At 47.6% G+C, this 17,528-nt stretch overlaps 1 protein-coding gene across 1 annotated transcript; it reads right to left on the reverse strand.

The window, feature by feature from the left end:
• Positions 1-1,510: 1,510 nt before the first annotated feature.
• Positions 1,511-3,497, reverse strand: LOC123410268. Its single transcript, XM_045103177.1, has 3 exons — positions 2,545-3,497; positions 2,112-2,467; positions 1,511-2,010 (listed from the first exon to the last, which is right to left on the reverse strand). Exons 1-3 carry the CDS (start codon positions 3,341-3,343, stop codon positions 1,720-1,722), a joined length of 1,446 nt encoding a protein of 481 aa, XP_044959112.1. The 5' UTR covers positions 3,344-3,497; the 3' UTR covers positions 1,511-1,719.
• Between the last annotated feature and the right edge of the window lie 14,031 nt (positions 3,498-17,528).

Consider the following 17,528-nt stretch of genomic DNA (forward strand, 5'->3'; position numbering starts at 1 on the left):
TAAACTTTGACTAAATGTATACCTAAAAAACATCCATAATACCATGTTAAAACCATTAGAATCATCATTCAACATATTTCCATATTATATACTTCAAAAACTAATATGTGGAATAAATAAAACCGAGGGAGTACATCACAAACATGAAACAAATTTTGCTACCAGACCCCACACAACAAATCAAAAACCCGAATAAAAATTAAGAAAAAAAACACATTATTCCCCATTTTGGACCATTCTTCGAAAATAAAAATCCCCGTGGTCAAACCAGTACCCACATACATGAATCCTGAGTTTTTATCCGAACCATGAAATCCATTCACTGCATGCAACATTGTCAAGTTGATTTCTCCACAATAGTGGACCCAGATCTAGGGTTTTCTCCGAAACATCCCGATCAAGTTGACGTGACCTGCAATGACGATGCCTCGAGAAGGGAATAACGTCCGAGACGCCACCATCGTCCGCCAAGACAACAGTCGGGCACGATATTCACCAAAAGCCATGTCATCCCGATCTCGCTGCTGGCTGAAACCGCATGGAGCCTCGCCATGAAGACGTACGCCGTCGTCGGTACTCCGACAGAGATCCTTCATCCACTCACTAGTCCTCCACGCGACGCCGGGCGCGCAAGGCCACCCCGCAGCGGATCCGCAGCCACCGCCATCTCCACATAGATCAGCCAACCCCGCCGGAAGGGGCACTGCCACCACCGCCGTCCTTCAAGGCCGCCGCTCCGTCGGACATGAAGCTTCGGCCACCGCCACGTAGTATAGGGTCGCCGCCCTCGGACTCCCATGTGAGGTGCCCCTGCTGCCTCAGATGGGATCTCGTAGCAACCACCCGTCCTGATGCCTTCGGCATCGGGGCCGCCGCCACCGCGGCCGACGTCGGCGGCAGCGGCGGCAGGTGGTGCGAGGGGTGGCCTGCGGCGTTAGGGTTCACGGGCCCCTAGTGTCGCCCAGGGAGGCGAGGCGTGGGGTTACGCGAGGAAGGTAGGAGGCAAATGGAGCTGTGTAGTCTTATAGTGAAATCCCTAAAAGGTCTTATATTTTGAAACGGAGGGAGTATTTTGCATTAAATGGACATGAAATGTTTTTTAATGATTATCATCGCGAGGATTCGTGAACCATTCCTATCTCCTTCACTTTTATTTACATCTCATATTAGTTTTGTTTCCTATCAAACTTTGCTTCAACTAAATGTATACCTAGAAACCATCAATAATACCATGTTAAAACCATTAGAATCATCATTCAACACATTTTCATATTATATAATTCAAAAACTAATATGTGGATTAAATAAAACCGACGGAGTACATCACAAACATTAAACAAATTTTGCTAACAGACCCCACACAACAAATCAAAAACCCGAATAAAAATTAAGAAAAAATCGTACTATTCCCCATTTTGGACCATTCTTCGAAAATAAAAATCCCCGTGGTCGAACCAGTACCCACATATATGAATCCTGAGTTTTTATCCGAACCATGAAATCCATTCACTGCATGCAACATTGTCGAGTTGATTGCTCCACAAAAGTGGTAGATAACCCTGAACAAACCTTCCACCAACAACAAGTTGGGATAGGCATATGTCTTAGCTCATGGCCCAGCTAAAATCTCTGCACATGATGTTGCTACCTAGAGCAGATTTCCCATGTACAGTACTACAAAAGATGGAACGACTCCAAGTTCCAACTAATCAGACCGAGCTAATCAACCGGCAGCTCCAGCTTGCCGGCGTCGAGGTGCGGGTAGTGCTGGAGCACGACGCGCTTCATCTCCTCGGCGCCGCGCAGGTACCCCGTCAGCGCTTGCTCGGCGAGCAGCCGCGTGTACTCCCCGGACCGCAGGAACTTCTCCAGCTCCGCCTCCACGGCCTGCCTCGCCGCCTTCTCCTTCTCCACTTGCTCCCACAGCGCCAGGTTGTCTCGCTCCCGCGCCAGAACCTTCTCCTCCCGCTCCAGCGCGTAGGTCATGGAGAAGGTCGCGTAGTTCGCGGCCTGCAGACGCCATTGTTGCCGCCGAACGGCACACACAAACAATGTGATGCTGGTCCGGAGATGCACCTACGGACGAACGATTTGTTTGTTTGGACATGTACCTGGAGCACTGCTACGTAGCTGGATGCCAGGAGGTTGGAGGGCTTCGACGCCGCGAAGTGGCGCTCCCGCCACGGCGTGACGATGCCCTCTAGAACCTTCCGCGCGGCCTTCCAGTCGGCGCTGTCGCCGTCGTGCGTCTCGGGTACGGGCGAGTGCGGTGACCGCGGGCAGGCCACCGGGGCGGCGCAGCCAAGCCCGTCTGCTCCAGTCACCTCCTCCCGTCTCCTCTTCTTTCCGGCCAACGGATGCGTGTCGCCGTGTGCCTCGCTTTTCACCTGCTCCGTCCATGCCGCCGGCGCCGCCGTGTTCTCCACTGGCATACTGTGAGTCATGTCGCGGACGGGTGGATCCACCACTGGCACACAAATAACTTTCGCCGTGAGTACGTATGTGCTAATTCGACTGGGGGCGGGGGGCGAATAGAACGATTACCTTCGGCGACAGTAGAACGGGGAGAAGGCTGAGGTGGCGGCGGTGCGCCGGCGAGGTTGGCGGACAAGGCCGCAGAAAGATCTGTCTCGCGGAGGTAGGCCCGGAGATCACGCGCTGCGCCGTGCACGCGTAGCAGCTTTTCCGCCGACTGCTTCTGGTAGGTCGTCAGCACCGGACCTGCGGCGGAGCTCTTGTACGGCGGCTTGCCCCAGCGCACGGGGCAGCGCCATGACTCCTGCGACGTCAGGAAGAAGAAACCCCCTTTCCACTCCCTCTCTGACTGCGCATAGCTCGTGCCGGTGAAGAGCACCCCGGCGTCCGCCCTGCATCGGAAGTAGTACCAGTCGTTCCGGTTGTACAGCTGGAAGAAGTGCCGCAGCAGAGCCATCGACGGCGGCACCATGCCGGCCTCGTGGCAGAGCGCCACAAACCCCACCAGGACGCGCCACCCGTTTATCGAGAGCTGGCCCGGCGCGAGGTGGAAGTGGGTGAGCGCATCGCAGAAGAAGTCGTGCAGCGGGAAGCGCACCCCGGTCTCCAGCATGTGCGCGTACACGCAGACGGACCCCCGCGGGGGCTCGCTGCACGCGCGCAGCTCGCCGGCGGGGCGCGCGGCGAACTCCGTCGGCACGTCGTGGTTCCTGCAGACGGCGTCGACCTTGGCCTGGGTGGTTAGGGTGGAGGCGATGCGCTCGACGGCGGACGTCGAGAGCGCGCTGGAGGCGGCGGCGGCGGCGTCGTCGCCGCTTTCGGTGTCGCTGATGTCGATGACGGGGGATGGGGCGGGGGAGGAAGGCATCGCGTCGAGCGCGTGCACTCCGTGCGCTGCGCTGGTTCGCTTTGCGCCTCGACGGCGTCCTGCTGCCCTGCCGGAGGAGAAAGCGGGGTTTTTTTTGTCTCTCGCACTCTGCTTAGGCTCAAGTTTTGCTTGCCAAGGGAAACGCCTCGTTTTGGTTAGGTACGAATGCACAGCTCCCTATCCCCGCATTCATGGCGAAGTAGGGTATTCGAGAATTTCCCCCATTTTTTCTCCTGGAATATGTACCGGTTAATCCTAAAGGTAGGATTGGAAGGTACGAGGACGAAGCAAATGTAACAATCTACTAGTACACTCGAGCATCTACAACCAAACGCATCAAACCCTCATCAAATGCGCAGGCTAGCCGGCCGACCACTTATCAATGGTCAATTACGAAAATATGACATGCATGGACTTATCAAACCGGTCTCAAACGTTCGGGTTAACCGACGCCTCATTTTCAACCTAAATATGAAGTGGATATGGAGGAGTCCGGACGCGTCCGGACACGCCCACCTGACCCACACTGGGCCGCATCGACCTCATATATATATTCATCCTCATCAGTTGGCCGGACCAAACTCTAACCACTTGACTTCACTCCCATCCGACACCCAAGCTCACCTCCGACGATCTCCGGTCTTCTCCGACATGGCCTTCAGTATGGAGTCGTGGCGGACAGATCCATCGACTGGGGGATCGTCCCGTGCGGAGTGGAGGAGGCAATGGTGGTTCACATTGCACTCCATCGCTCCCGCGAGGACAGCGCCCCGCCGACGGCGGGATCTGTCCACCACGACTCCAGAGCATCCGCTTAAAGGGCGCTCAGTTCCTCTGGGGCGGGATCCCATCAGGAACTAGCTGTCCGCCATGGGAACGATAGGATAAGGATCGTCGAGGCCTATCTCGCGAAGGAAATGTCAGAGGCGGTGGCGGCTGATGCGGCGGAGCGGGCGGCCATAGAGGACGAAGCCATCCGCGCCCGCATTTTGAAGAAACGACTGCGGCGGAACACGTGCGCCCTCGCCCGCGAGCAGAATCAGGCGGTCCGTGAAATGGTCGGACTGCCATCGAAGGAGGAGAAGGAGGTGAGCGGCGGTGAGGACAACTCCAACGACGAGCAGATCTGGCTCGATCCGTACTACTCCCTCTGTCCCGGTGTATAAGTCATTCGCGTAGTTCTAGGTCACCGATTTGAGAAATTAAATATGTATTATATGTCATGAAAAGTATATCATTAGATTTCTACACGGATGTAGTTTCTAAATATATATTGTTTGTCACATATGATACATATTTAGATAGTTAAATTATCGTCCTAGAACTATGCAAATGACTTATATACCGGGACGGAGGTAGTACGTCTTCGACCGGTACTTCCATGACAAGGACGACAAGGGCGTCACGAAGGACAAGGGCAGTCGTGGATGATCTCCACCATAGCCAAACATGTCAATTTCGGATAGTCTGATGGCATGTTTAGTAGTGATGGATTAGCCACACGACGTGTGTGCGTTAACATAGTAGTTGCATTTGTTGTATAGATTTGAGATATGACATTTGAGGTGTCCACATGTATAATGCATTATTTAAGGCGTAATCAGTCGGTGTCCGGGGATGCGTCCGGATGCGTCGCGGTTGTCTGAGGGGCCAGATTTGAGGGTTCCGGCTGTAGAGCATCTACAACCTCACGCCTCAAACGACCCCTCATATATACGCAAACGCGCACACTCAGTGTCCGGAGAGGAGAAAAGGAAAAACTGACTCAACCGGACCCTCATGTCATCCCTATACACCCGGACTGTCTACGAACCCTCATATCCATCTCAAATATAGGGAGGATATGAGGGCTCGCATACGCGTCTGGACACTCCCGGTCAGTTCGCCACGTAGGACACGATCCTTTATTCATTCTTTTCTTTCTCCCTTTTCCTATCCACCAATCACGTGCAAGTGACCGAACATGTGAGGAAGGAAATGAGGAATGTAGATGCATGGACAGACAAACAGGGGACACGCCCGGTCACTCGCCGGGCACGTCCGCGGGCGTTTATGTTGGAATTATGCCCTAGAGGCAATGATAAATAAGTTATTATTATAATTCTTGTATCAAGATAATTGTTTATTATCCATGCTATAATTTGTTGAATGAAAGAGTTAGAGACATGTGTGGATACATAGACAAAACACTGTCCCTAGCAAGTCTCTAGTTGGCTAGCCAGTTGATCAAGGATAGTCAAGGTCTTCTGACTATGTACAAGGTGTTGTTGCTTGATAACTGGATCACATCATTGGGTGAATCATGTGATGGACTAGACCCAAACTAATAAACGTAGCATGTTGATCGTGTCATTTTGTTGCTACTGTTTTCTGCGTGTCAAGTATTTATTCCTATGACCATGAGATCATATAACTCACTGGCACCGGAGGAATGCTTTGTGTATATCAAACGTCACAACGTAACTGGGTGACTATAAAGATGCTCTATAGGTATCTCCGAAGGTGCCTGTTGAGTTAGTATGGATCAAGACTGGGATTTGTCACTCCGTGTGACGGAGAGGTATCTCGAGCCCACTCGGTAATACAACATCACACACAAGTCTTGCAAGCAATGTGACTTAGTGTAAGTCACGGGATCTTGTATTACGGAACGAGTAAAGAGACTTGTCGGTAAACGAGATTGAAATAGGTATGCAGATACTGACGAACGAATCTCAGGCAAGTAACATACCGAAGGACAAAGGGAATGACATACGGGATTATATGAATCCTTGGCACTGAGGTTCAAACGATAAGATCTTCGTAGAATATGTAGGATCCAATATGGGCATCCAGGTCCCGCTATTGGATATTGATCGAGGAGTCCCTCGGGTCATGTTTATATAGTTCTTGAACCCGCAGGGACTACACACTTAAGGTTCGGTGTTGTTTTATGCGTATTTGAGTTATATGGTAGGTTACCGAATGTTGTTCGGAGTCCCGGATGAGATCACGGATGTCACGAGGGTTTCCGAAATGGTCCGGAGACGAAGATTCATATATAGGATGACCTCATTTGATTACCGGAAAGTTTTTGGCATTACCGAGAATGTACCGGGAGTGATGAATGGGTTCCCGATGTTCACCGGGGGGGGCACCCCGGGGAAGCCCATAGGCCTTGGGGGTGCCGCACCAGCCCTTAGTGGGCTGGTGGGCAAGCCCAAGAAGGCCCGTGCGCAGGAGAGAGAGAAAATCAAAGAGAAAAAAGGGAAAGTGGGAAAATAGAGAAGGACTCCACCTTCCAATCCTGGTTGGACTAGGATTGGAGGAGGAGTCCTCCTCCCCCCACTTCGGCCGACCCCTTGGGGCTCCTTGAGCCTCAAGGCAAGGTCCCTCCCCTCCCTCCTATATATACTGAGGTATTAGGGCTGATTTGAGACAACTTTGCCACGGCAGCCCGACCACATACCTCCACGGTTTTTCCTCTAGATCATGTTTCTGCGGAGCTCGGGCGGAGCCCTGCTGAGATAAGATCACCACCAACCTCCGGAGGTCATCACGCTGCCGGAGAACTCATCTACCTCTCCCTCTCTCTTGCTAGATCAAGAAAGCCGAGATCATTGTCAAGTTGTACGTGTGCTGAACGCGGAGGTGTCGTCCGTTCGGCACTAGATCGGAGCGGATCGTGGGACGGATCACGGGACGGTTCGTGAGATGGTTCGCGGGGCGGATCGAGGGACGTGAGGACGTTCCACTACATCAACCGCGTTTCTTAATGCTTCCTGCTGTGCGATCTACAAGGGTACGTAGATCTGAAATCGCCCTCGTAGATGGACATCACCATGATAGGTCTTCGTGCGCGTAGGAAATTTTTTGTTTCCCATGCGGCGTTCCTCAACAGTTTAGGGGGTCATATTTGCTATGTGCGGCTGCAGATGCTATTAGGCCAACTCTAATGCTCACCCTCCGACCGAATCCGTTTTGGCCCCAACGGACAGACGAGACGGCCCAACACGGAACCCCATTTTTCAAATAGCCCGAACGGACAGACGACCGTGCCCAACACGCAACCCCATTTTTAAATTGTGTCTGTTTTTCATCTGGCTCGATCCATTTCAAGCGCATAGTTGAGCGAGCTATGTGGTCCTGCGGACAACGAACAGATGGGCACACGACCTCTCCACGTCCACCTCGAGCCCGCATGTCGGCCTTCCAACCATCTCCCATCGACCCTAGTTAATGCACATGGGTGGTTGGGCCCGTAAGTCAGCCACCTAGAAGCCCCTCAACCATGTCTTTTATTATGGGGAAGCCATGGACTTCCATTGCGACTTCCACTATCCCGTCTCCATCTACTTCCTCACCATTGCCCCTCCATCGGAATCAGTGAAATATGCCATCCACCTCGCTTCCGCCGGCCATGGGCTTCTTGAAGTGGCACCCAGGTAAGAAGTGCAAGTACGACCCCGAGCCTGGATCGCCGCTCGCCTCGTTTGGAAGCGCGACCAACCACTCCACCTCTCTGACGTCGTTCTCCATCTCCCCTCCGACGGTCACGCCATGTTTCCGGCCCTATTTCAAGGTCGAGCTGTGCCGCTGGTACTAGGAGAGCGTCACCCCGCTGCCGTGCTGAGATGCACACCTCCCCAATGGGTGGCATCTGAGCCCAAGTCGGTTGCCCATTCCCGTGTGCCGACGGCCAGCCGTGCCTGCCTCTAGGATATCACCCTTCATCGCGTCAGGATCCTGCACGAGCTCCTCGCTCATCGCAGGTACGCCATAGACATGCCACTATAGGACACATGGTTCCAGGACGAGTACGACATGTTTCGGCAAACCTTTTTGCCGGCCGTGGTCGTAACCTGCCCCTATGGCCCAAAGTACGCGATGTGAGCCTCGTGCGCACGCATAGAGCCTTTCAATAGTGTGCGGCCTGATGCTGACGCCGTCAACCTCCCCATCGATGCTACCCCTGTAACTGTTGGGGAACGTTGCATGGGAAACAAAAAAATTCTACGCACACGAAGACCTATCATGGTGATGATCATCTACGAGAGGGAGAGCAAATCTACATACCCATGTAGATCGCTAAGCGGGAAGCGTTAAGAAACGCGGTTGATGTAGTGGAACGTCTTCGTGATCCAAATCACCGTTGTCCCACGATCCTCCCCGATATAGTACCGAACGGACGACACCTCCGCGTTCAGCACACGTACAGCTTGATGACGGAGAAGTAGATGAGTTCTCCGGCAGCGTGACAGCGCGTCGGTGGTGGTGGTGTGATAACCCACAAGTATAGGGGATCACAATAGTTTTCGAGGGTAGAGTATTCAACCCAAATTTGTTGATTCGACACAAGGGGAAGCCAAAGAATATTCTCGAGTATTACCAGTTGAGTTGTCAATTCAACCACACCTGAAAGACTTAGTATCTGCAGCAAAGTATCAGTAGCAAAGTAGTGACAGCAGTAGCGGTAACAATAGCAGCAGTTACCGCAGTAGCGACAAAGTAACATAGCAAGGACGAGTAGGAAAAATCTCGTAGCCATTGGATCGGTGATGGATAATTATGCCGGATGACATTCATCATGTAACATTTATAACATGGGGAGATATGTAACTAGCTCCAGTTCGTCAATGTAATGTAGGCATGCATTCCGTATATAGCCATACATGCTTAGGGAAAAGAACTTGCATGACATCTATTGTCCATCTCTCCCGTGGCAGCGGGGTCCTAATGGAAACTACGGGATATTAAGGTTCTCCTTTTAATAGAGAACCGGAACAAAGCATTAGCACTTAGTGAATACATGAACTCCTCATACTATGGTCATCTCCGGGAGTGGTACCAGCTATTGTCACTCAGAGGTTGCCGGGTCATAACACATAGTAGGTGACTACAACTTGCAAGATAGGATCAAGAACACACATATATTGACGAGAACATAATAGGTTCAGATCTGAAATCATGGCACTCGGGCCCTAGTGACAAGCATTAAGCATGGCAAAGTAGTAGCAACATCAATCTGAGAACATAGTGGATACTAGGGATCAATTCCCATCAAAAATAACTCGATTACATGATAGATCTCATCCAACCCATCACCGTCCAGCAAGCCTACGGTGAGATTACTCACGAACGGTGAAGAGCATCATGGAATTGGCGATGAAGGAAGATTGGTGATGACGACAGTGACGATCTCCCCTCTCCGGAGCCCAGAACAGACTCCAGATCTGCCCTCGAGATGAAGAACAGGTGGTGGTGGCGCCTCCATATCATAAAACGCGATGAACTCTCCTCTTTGATTTTTTCCGGACGAAAGGGACTAAATAGAGCTGGAGTTGGAGGCGGTGGAGCCCTGAGGGCCCCACAAGCCTGCTAGGCGCGGCCAGGGGGGCCGCGCCTCATGGACTTGTGGGCTCCTCGCTCCACTCCTCCGGTTGATTCTTGCGCCAGTATTTTTTATATATTCCACAAAAAATCCTCGTAAATTTCCAGGTCATTCCGAGAACTTTTATTTCTGTGCAAAAAACAACACCATGGCAATTCTGCTCAAAACAGCGTTAGTCCGGGTTAGTTCCATTCAAATCATGCAAATTAGAGTCCAAAACAAGGGCAAAAGAGTTTGGAAAATTAGATACGATGGAGACGTATCAACTCCCCCAAGCTTAAAGTCTTGCTTGTCCTCAAGCAATTCAGTTGACAAACTGAAAGAGACAAAAGAAAAACTTTTACGAACTCTGTTTGATCTTGTTGTTGTAATTATGTCTAACTCATATTCAGATTTTCAGCAAGATCATAAGCTAACTACATAAGCAATGACATTTAGGTCTCAAGAGGAACTCATATCAATGACATAATCAACTAGCGAGCAATAATAACAAGTTTCAAACGTCAACACTTCAATCAAAACAATCATGAAGCAATATGAACAGATGGTATCTTGCTAGCTCTTTCTGAGACCGCAAAACATAAATACAGAGCACCTTCAAAGACCAAGGGCTGACGAACATTGTAATTCATGGCAAAGAAGATCCAGTCACAGTCATACTCAATAACAATTAAAAGCAAATCATAAAAATGACGGAGGTGCTCTCTAATTGGTGCTTTTATAAGAAGAGGATGACTCAACAGAAACATAAATAGATAGGCCCTTCGCAGAGGGAAGCATTGATTTGCAGAGGTGCCAGAGGTCAAGCTTTTAAAACAGAGATAAATAATTTTGGGTAGCATGCTTTCATTGTCAACGTAATGACCAAGAGTTTTCACCATCTTCCATGCTACACATACTATAGGCGGTTTCCAAACAGAAAAGTAAAGTTTTGACTTCCCCACCACCGATGAATCACACTCCACGACTAGCCGAATACTCGGGTGTCGTCCATACCAACAACAATCCAGGGGGAGTTTTGTTTGCAATTATCTTTTCGATTTGATCATGGAACTGGGCATTCCAATTACCGCCCCCTTTCTCGTGAATGATAGTGAATAAACACACATCGAGGAAAACACGCCTAGCATGGAAGATACTGATCGCCCCTTGTGACTACATGAGCGGTTGGGCATGCAAAACAGATTATTACTTGAAGATTTAGAGAGTGGCACATGCAAATTTAGTTAGAACGACAGGTAGATACCGCATATAGGTAGGTATAGTGGACTCATACGGAACAACTTTGGGTTTATGGAAGTGGATGCACAAGCAGTATTCCCGCTTAGTACAAGTGAAGGCTAGCAAAAGACTGGGAAGCGACCAACTAGAGAGCGACAACATTCATCAATATGCATTGAGATTAACAAACATTGAGTGCAAGCATGAGTAGGACATAAATCACCATAAGCATGAATATCATAGAGGCTATGTTGATTTTGTTTGAACTACATGCTTAAACATGCGCCAAGTCAAGCCACTTGAATCATTCAAAGGAGGATACCATCCTATCATACCACATCATAATCATTTTGAAATTCATGTTGGCATCCAAGACAAACCATTATAAGCTCCTAACTAATTAAGCATGGCATCAGAAACTATGATCTCTAAGTTGTCATTGCAAACATGTTTCTCTCACAACAAAGCTGAATTAGGAACGATGAGCTAGTCATATTTACAAAAACAAAATAGATCGAGTTCATACCAGCTTTTCCACGCTCAGTCACTTCATCATATATCGTCATTATTGCCTTTCACTTGCACGACCGAAGGATGTGAACAATAATAAGAGTGTTCGTGCATTGGACTACGCTGGACTCTGCAAGCAAACACAAAGGAGAAGACAAAGTAATATGACTCTTTGATAGATAAACAGATATGCATGCGAGAGCCACTAAACATTGTAACCATGGTCTTCTATCTTGACCCTAAGAAAAAGAAAACTATTTACACGGGAAAGCTCCCAACAAGCAAAAGAAGAACATGAAATCTTTTTGGGTTTCTCAAACTAGACAAACAAACGAGAAGAAAGTGAGAAAAAGAAATAAACTAGCATGGATGATACAGTGGCAAGGTGTGAACACCGACTAACAAAGTGAAAGCGTGAGAAAGAATATAAAGTCGGTGAGAAACACGTACTCCCCCAAGCTTAGGCTTTTGGACTAAGTTGGTCTACTCCCAAGGAGGGAGATAACCGTCTCCGGGGTACTCGGAAGTGTTCTGAGGGTACCACTGCTGTGTGAGCTCCTCTGGCTCCCACTGATAAACTGGCATCTGGTACTCGACTGGTAGCTCGGGCACGGGCGCGTGTGGTGGCGCTATGCCCCAATATGCGTAGATGTCCGAGGGCATAATAATGTACCTGCCTAGATGAAGATTGAACAAAGAAGAAGCAGGCAAAGTAATAGTCTCACGAGTACCCTGACTAAATACCAGGTTATAAATCATCCTCTTATTTATATCTTTATCAGGAAAGTCATGGCGAACCATGTTATCATAATCTAGATATCTCTCAGGAAGAAGGATCTCTTCTTCCTCGTGCAGTCTAATGGGTATCTCAAAATGTCTAGCAAGACATTTAGCATAGATACCTCCATAAACAACGCCTTTAGAATGGTTCGTGTTCAACCTTTGAGCTACTATAGCGCCCAAGCTATAAGTTTTATCACTATAAAGGGCTTCGTGCAAAACCGCAAGATTTGGGGAGCTAAGGGCCCCAGCTTTCCCAAGGCCAATCAAACATTTCCCACGAATAATGAGAAGTACCGAAGCACGGGAAAATGTATGCTAGCAGCTCTAGCGAAGACACTCCTCTCTCCTCTCATACAGCAATAGTATCTATGAAAGCCTCCAAGTCCCGTGGACGAGGTTCATGAATATCCCCAACATAAGGTAATTTGCAAACATTGCAAAAATCCTGAAGTGACATGCACTGAGGGATATCATATAACTTGAACTCAACCATAGGATGGCTCTTCCTTGGATAGAAATTAAAGCTTTGCATGAAAATATTAGTGAGGAGGAGGTATTGCGGACACTTATCTTCAACGAAGGCGGTAAGGCCTGCGTTCTTCACCAAGTAGTAAAAGTCCTCATAAAGTCCGGCGGCCGTAAGAACACATCGCTTGGCCACTCGCACGCTCGAACTTCTGCAACTCGGGGGACCGGATACTTGGGTTTCTTCTTCTCATTTTCATCATCCTTGGGGTCACGGCTTGAAGAGCCTCTTAGGAACCTCCTCATCGTTTCCTTTTTCTTTCTCTGAAAATTTCTGAATTTTAGTGAATCTAAGGAAAAGTGAACAAGGCCCAACGAAACTCATAGCAACTACTCCTACAAGTGCCTAGAGGCCATATCACGCATCAAAACTACTTGGGATCAGCTAAAATTAGCATGCAAAGCTCAAGAACAGGGCCACCAAGGCAGCAAAAATACGCAACGAATAAGGCACTAGAGCAAAAACTAATTGGACCAATGGAGGAGTCACATACCAAGGAGCAATTTCCCCAAAACAGTTTGGTGAATGGGGCTTTGCACAAGGAGATCGAAAATCGCAGCAAGAAGAGCAAGAACACGGGTTTGAGCTGTAGAATGATTTTTTCTAGAGGTAGGAGAAGGAGATGGGAGCTAGAATAAGTGGAGGGGTCATATGGGCCCCACAAGCGTGGTAGGCGCGGCCAGGGGGGTGCCCGCGCCTCCTGGTCTTGTGGCCCACTGGTGCATCCCCCCTGACTAGCTCTCCGTCTCAGATTTTTTCAAAAATTCCAGAAAAAAATCATACTTGATTTACAAGGCAATTGAAGAACTTTTATTTTTGGGACACTTTTCCACGGGACGCAAAAAGCAGAAAACAGGGAAAACTAAAGCTAAATCTATAATTTTTCTTCTAAGCAACCGAAGGTAAAGGTTTGGAACACAGGGTTGTGACTCTCAGATTCATCCATCTTATGGTCATCAAAATAAATCCGTCAATGAGGTTGATCAAGTCTCCTTGATAAACTTTTTTTGAATCGCGTAAGAACAAAGAATTTTCGAATGGTCAGTAGGTTACCTCAATGGGGATGTGCATATCCCCAACAAGCAAATCATACTTCATCTTAACAGTAGGTATAGGGCATTCAAAGCTCCCAATAAGAATCGATGAAGTCTTTTCAATAGCATTGATGCAATGTACCCGATACTGTTTCTTCGGAAAGTGCACCGTATGCTTATTACCATTGACATGCAAAGTGACATTACCTTTGTTGCAATCAATAACAGCCCCTGCAGTGTTTAAAAAGGGTCTTCCAAGGATGACCGCCATGGCATCATCCTCGGGAATATCCAGAATAATAAAGTTTGTTAAGATAGTGACGTTAGCAACCACAACAGGCACATCCTCGCAAATGCCGATAGGGAAAGCAGTTGATTTGTCGGCCATTTGCAGAGAGATTTCAGTGGGTGTCAACTTATCCAGTTCAAGCCTATAATAAAGAGAGAGAGAGGCATAACACTAACACCGGTTCCAAGATCGCATAAAGCAGTTCTAACGTAGTTTCCTTTAATGGAGCAAGGTATAGTGGGCACTCCGGGATCACCTAGTTTCTTAGGAGTTCCACCCTTGAAGGTGTAATTGACAAGCATGGTGGAAATCTCAACCTCAGGTATCCTCCTCTTATTAGTCACAATATCCTTCATGTACTTAGCATAAGGAGACATTTTGAGCATATCTGGCAAACGCATTTGCAAAAAGACAGGTCTAATCATTTTAACAAATCGCTCAAAATGCTCATCATACTTTTTCTTGGATGGTTTGGGAGGAAAGGGCATGGGTTTTTGAACCCATGGTTCCGTTTCTTTACCATGCTTCCTAGCAATGAAGTCATTCTTATCGTATCTCCTATTCTTAGGGTGTGGGTTATCAAGATCAACAGGATCAATCTCCACATCCTTATCATTGCTAGGTTGAGCATCATCATGAACACCACTATCAATATTATCACTAGGCCCGTGTTCATCACTAGATTGCGTTTCAACATCAGAAACAGAGACATCGTTTGGATTCTCGGGTGTAACAACAACATGGTTGCTAGCATGCAAGTTCCTATCACCTTTCTTTTTCTTCCTAGGATGACTAGGTGCATCAGTGCTAACTCCTTGGGCATCTTGTTCAATTCTCTTAGGATGACCCTCAGGATACAAAGGTTCCTGGGTCATTCTACCGCCTCTAGTGAAGACTCTAACAGAATTGTTATTCAACTCATTGAGCAAGTCATTCTGAGCCTTAAGTACTTATTCTACCTAAGTAGTAACCATAGAGGCATGTTTACTCAAGAGCTTAAGATCATTGACATTTCTGTCCACACAAGCACTTAAATGACTAAGCATACGAGCATTCTGTTCCAATTGTCTGCTAACATAATCATTGAAACTCTGTTGTTTGGCAACAAAGTTATCAAATTCATCGAGGCATAAGCTAGCAGGTTTATCAAAAGGAATATCACTCTCATTGAATCTACGAAGAGAATTTACCTTTACTACCTGTGTCGGGTTATCAAGACCATGAATCTCTTTGATAGGTGGTAGATTTTTTACATCTTCAGATTTAATGCCTTTCTCTTTCATAGATTTCTTAGCTTCTTGCATATCTTCAGGACTGAGAAATAGGATACCTCTTTTCTTCGGAGTTGGCTTCGGAGGTTGTTCGGAATAGTCCAAGCATTCTCATTGCACAAGATATTATTCAATAGAATCTCAGCTTGTTCCACAATTCGTTCCCTGAAAACACAACCGACACAACTATCTAGGTGGTCCCTAGAAGTATCGGTTAGTCCATTATAGAAGATATCAAGTATTTCATTCTTCTCAAGAGGGTGATCAGGCAAAGCATTTAGCAGTTGGACGAGCCTCCCCCAAGCTTGTGGGAGACTCTCTTCTTCAACTTGCACAAAGTTATATATTTCCTGCAAGGCAACTTGTTTCTTATGGGAAGGAAAATATTTCTCACAGAAGTAGTAGATCATATCCTCGGGGCTACGCACACAACCAGGAGCAAGAGAAGTGAACCAAGTCTTAGCATCATCTTTTAGCGAGCAATAAAATAGCTTAAGGATATAGTAGTGGCGGATCTTTTCCTCACTCGTGAATAGGGTGGCTATATCGTGCAACTTAGTAAGATGTGCTACAACCGTTTCAGACTCATAACCATGAAAAGGATCAGATTCGACCAAAGTGATTAACTCAGGATCGACAGAGAATTCATAATCCTTATCGGTCACAAAGATAGGCGAAGTAGCAAACTTAGGGTTGTATTTCATCCTAGCGTTCAAAGATTTTTTCTTTCCACTTGCGCAATAATTTCTCAAGATCATAGCTATCCTTACAAGAAAGAAAGTTCTCAGCTATCTCTCCCTCCATAACATAACCCTCAGGCATATCAGAAAATTCATATCTAGGAGAGCTAGTTTTAACAGGTGAAATAGCAGGTTCCACTTCAATAATCTCAGCAGTTTGAGAAGTATCATCACATTCAGCAGCAACTCTAGCAATTTGTGCATCTAGGAATGCACCTAGTGGCAAAGTAGTATGAAGCAAGGCATCATCACAAGCATCATGGATTGCAGAAGGAGCATCATCAAGCACAGGCAACACATCAAAATTTCTAGCGGGAGGTGGTGTCGCAAACTTACTCATAACTGAAGGTGAATCAAGTGCAGAGCTAGATGGCAGTTCCTCACCTGTCCTCGTAGTTGAGGGCAAGACTTTAGATTTTGGATCTCTCGGATTCCTCATAGTGATCAACAGACGTAAATCCCAAGTGGCTCACAGAATAGAGCTATGCCTCCCCGGCAACGGCGCCAGAAAATAGTCTTGATAACCCACAAGTATAGGGGATCGCAACAGTTTTCGAGGGTAGAGTATTCACCCCAAATTTGTTGATTCGACACAAGGGGAAGCCAAAGAATATTCTCGAGTATTACCAGTTGAGTTGTCAATTCAACCACACCTGAAAGACTTAGTATCTGCAGCAAAGTATCAGTAGCAAAGTAGTGACATCAGTAGCGGTAACAATAGCAGCAGTGACAGCAGTAGCGACAAAGTAACGTAGCAAGGACCAGTAGGAAAAAGCTCATAGGCATTGGATCGGTGATAGATAATTATGCCGGATGACATTCATCATGTAACCGTTATAACATGGGGAGATATGTAACTAGCTCCAGTTCGTCAATGTAATGTAGGCATGTATTTCGTATATAGTCATACGTGCTTAGGGAAAAGAACTTGCTTGACATCTATTGTCCATCCCTCCCGTGGCAGCGGGGTCCTAACGGAAAATACATGATATTAAGGTTCTTCTTTTAATAGAGAACCGGAACAAAGCATTAGCACTTGGTGAATACATGAACTCCTCATACTATGGTCATCTCCGGGAGTGGTACCGGCTATTGTCACTCCGGGGTTGCCGGGTCATAACACGTAATAGGTGACTACAACTTGCAAGATAGGATCAAGAACACACATATATTGACGAGAACATAATAGGTTCAGATCTAAAATCATGGCACTCGGGCCCTAGTGACAAGCATTAAGCATGACAAAGTAGTAGCAACATCAATCTCAGAACATAGTGGATACTAGGGATCAATCCCCATCAAAACTAACTCGATTAAATGATAGATCTCATCCAACCCAAGGTTGGTGATGACGACGGTGACAATCTCCCCTCTCCGGAGCCCAGAACGGACTCCAGATCTGCCCTCCAGAGGAAGAACGGGTGGTGGTGGCACCTCCATA

This window comes from Hordeum vulgare, chromosome 7H (genome assembly GCF_904849725.1).
Source record: "Hordeum vulgare subsp. vulgare chromosome 7H, MorexV3_pseudomolecules_assembly, whole genome shotgun sequence".
NCBI lineage: Eukaryota > Viridiplantae > Streptophyta > Magnoliopsida > Poales > Poaceae > Hordeum > Hordeum vulgare.

Bases quoted from the DNA above. Each gene is read 5' to 3' on its own strand.
- LOC123410268 (XM_045103177.1), bottom strand. From the start codon at position 3,343: ATGCCTTCCTCCCCCGCCCCATCCCCCGTCATCGACATCAGCGACACC. The intron at 2,468-2,544 runs GTAATCGTTCTA...TTTGTGTGCCAG, and splicing joins CCGTTCTACTGTCGCCGAAG to TGGTGGATCCACCCGTCCGC. The intron at 2,011-2,111 runs GTACATGTCCAA...TGGCGTCTGCAG, and splicing joins GCTACGTAGCAGTGCTCCAG to GCCGCGAACTACGCGACCTT.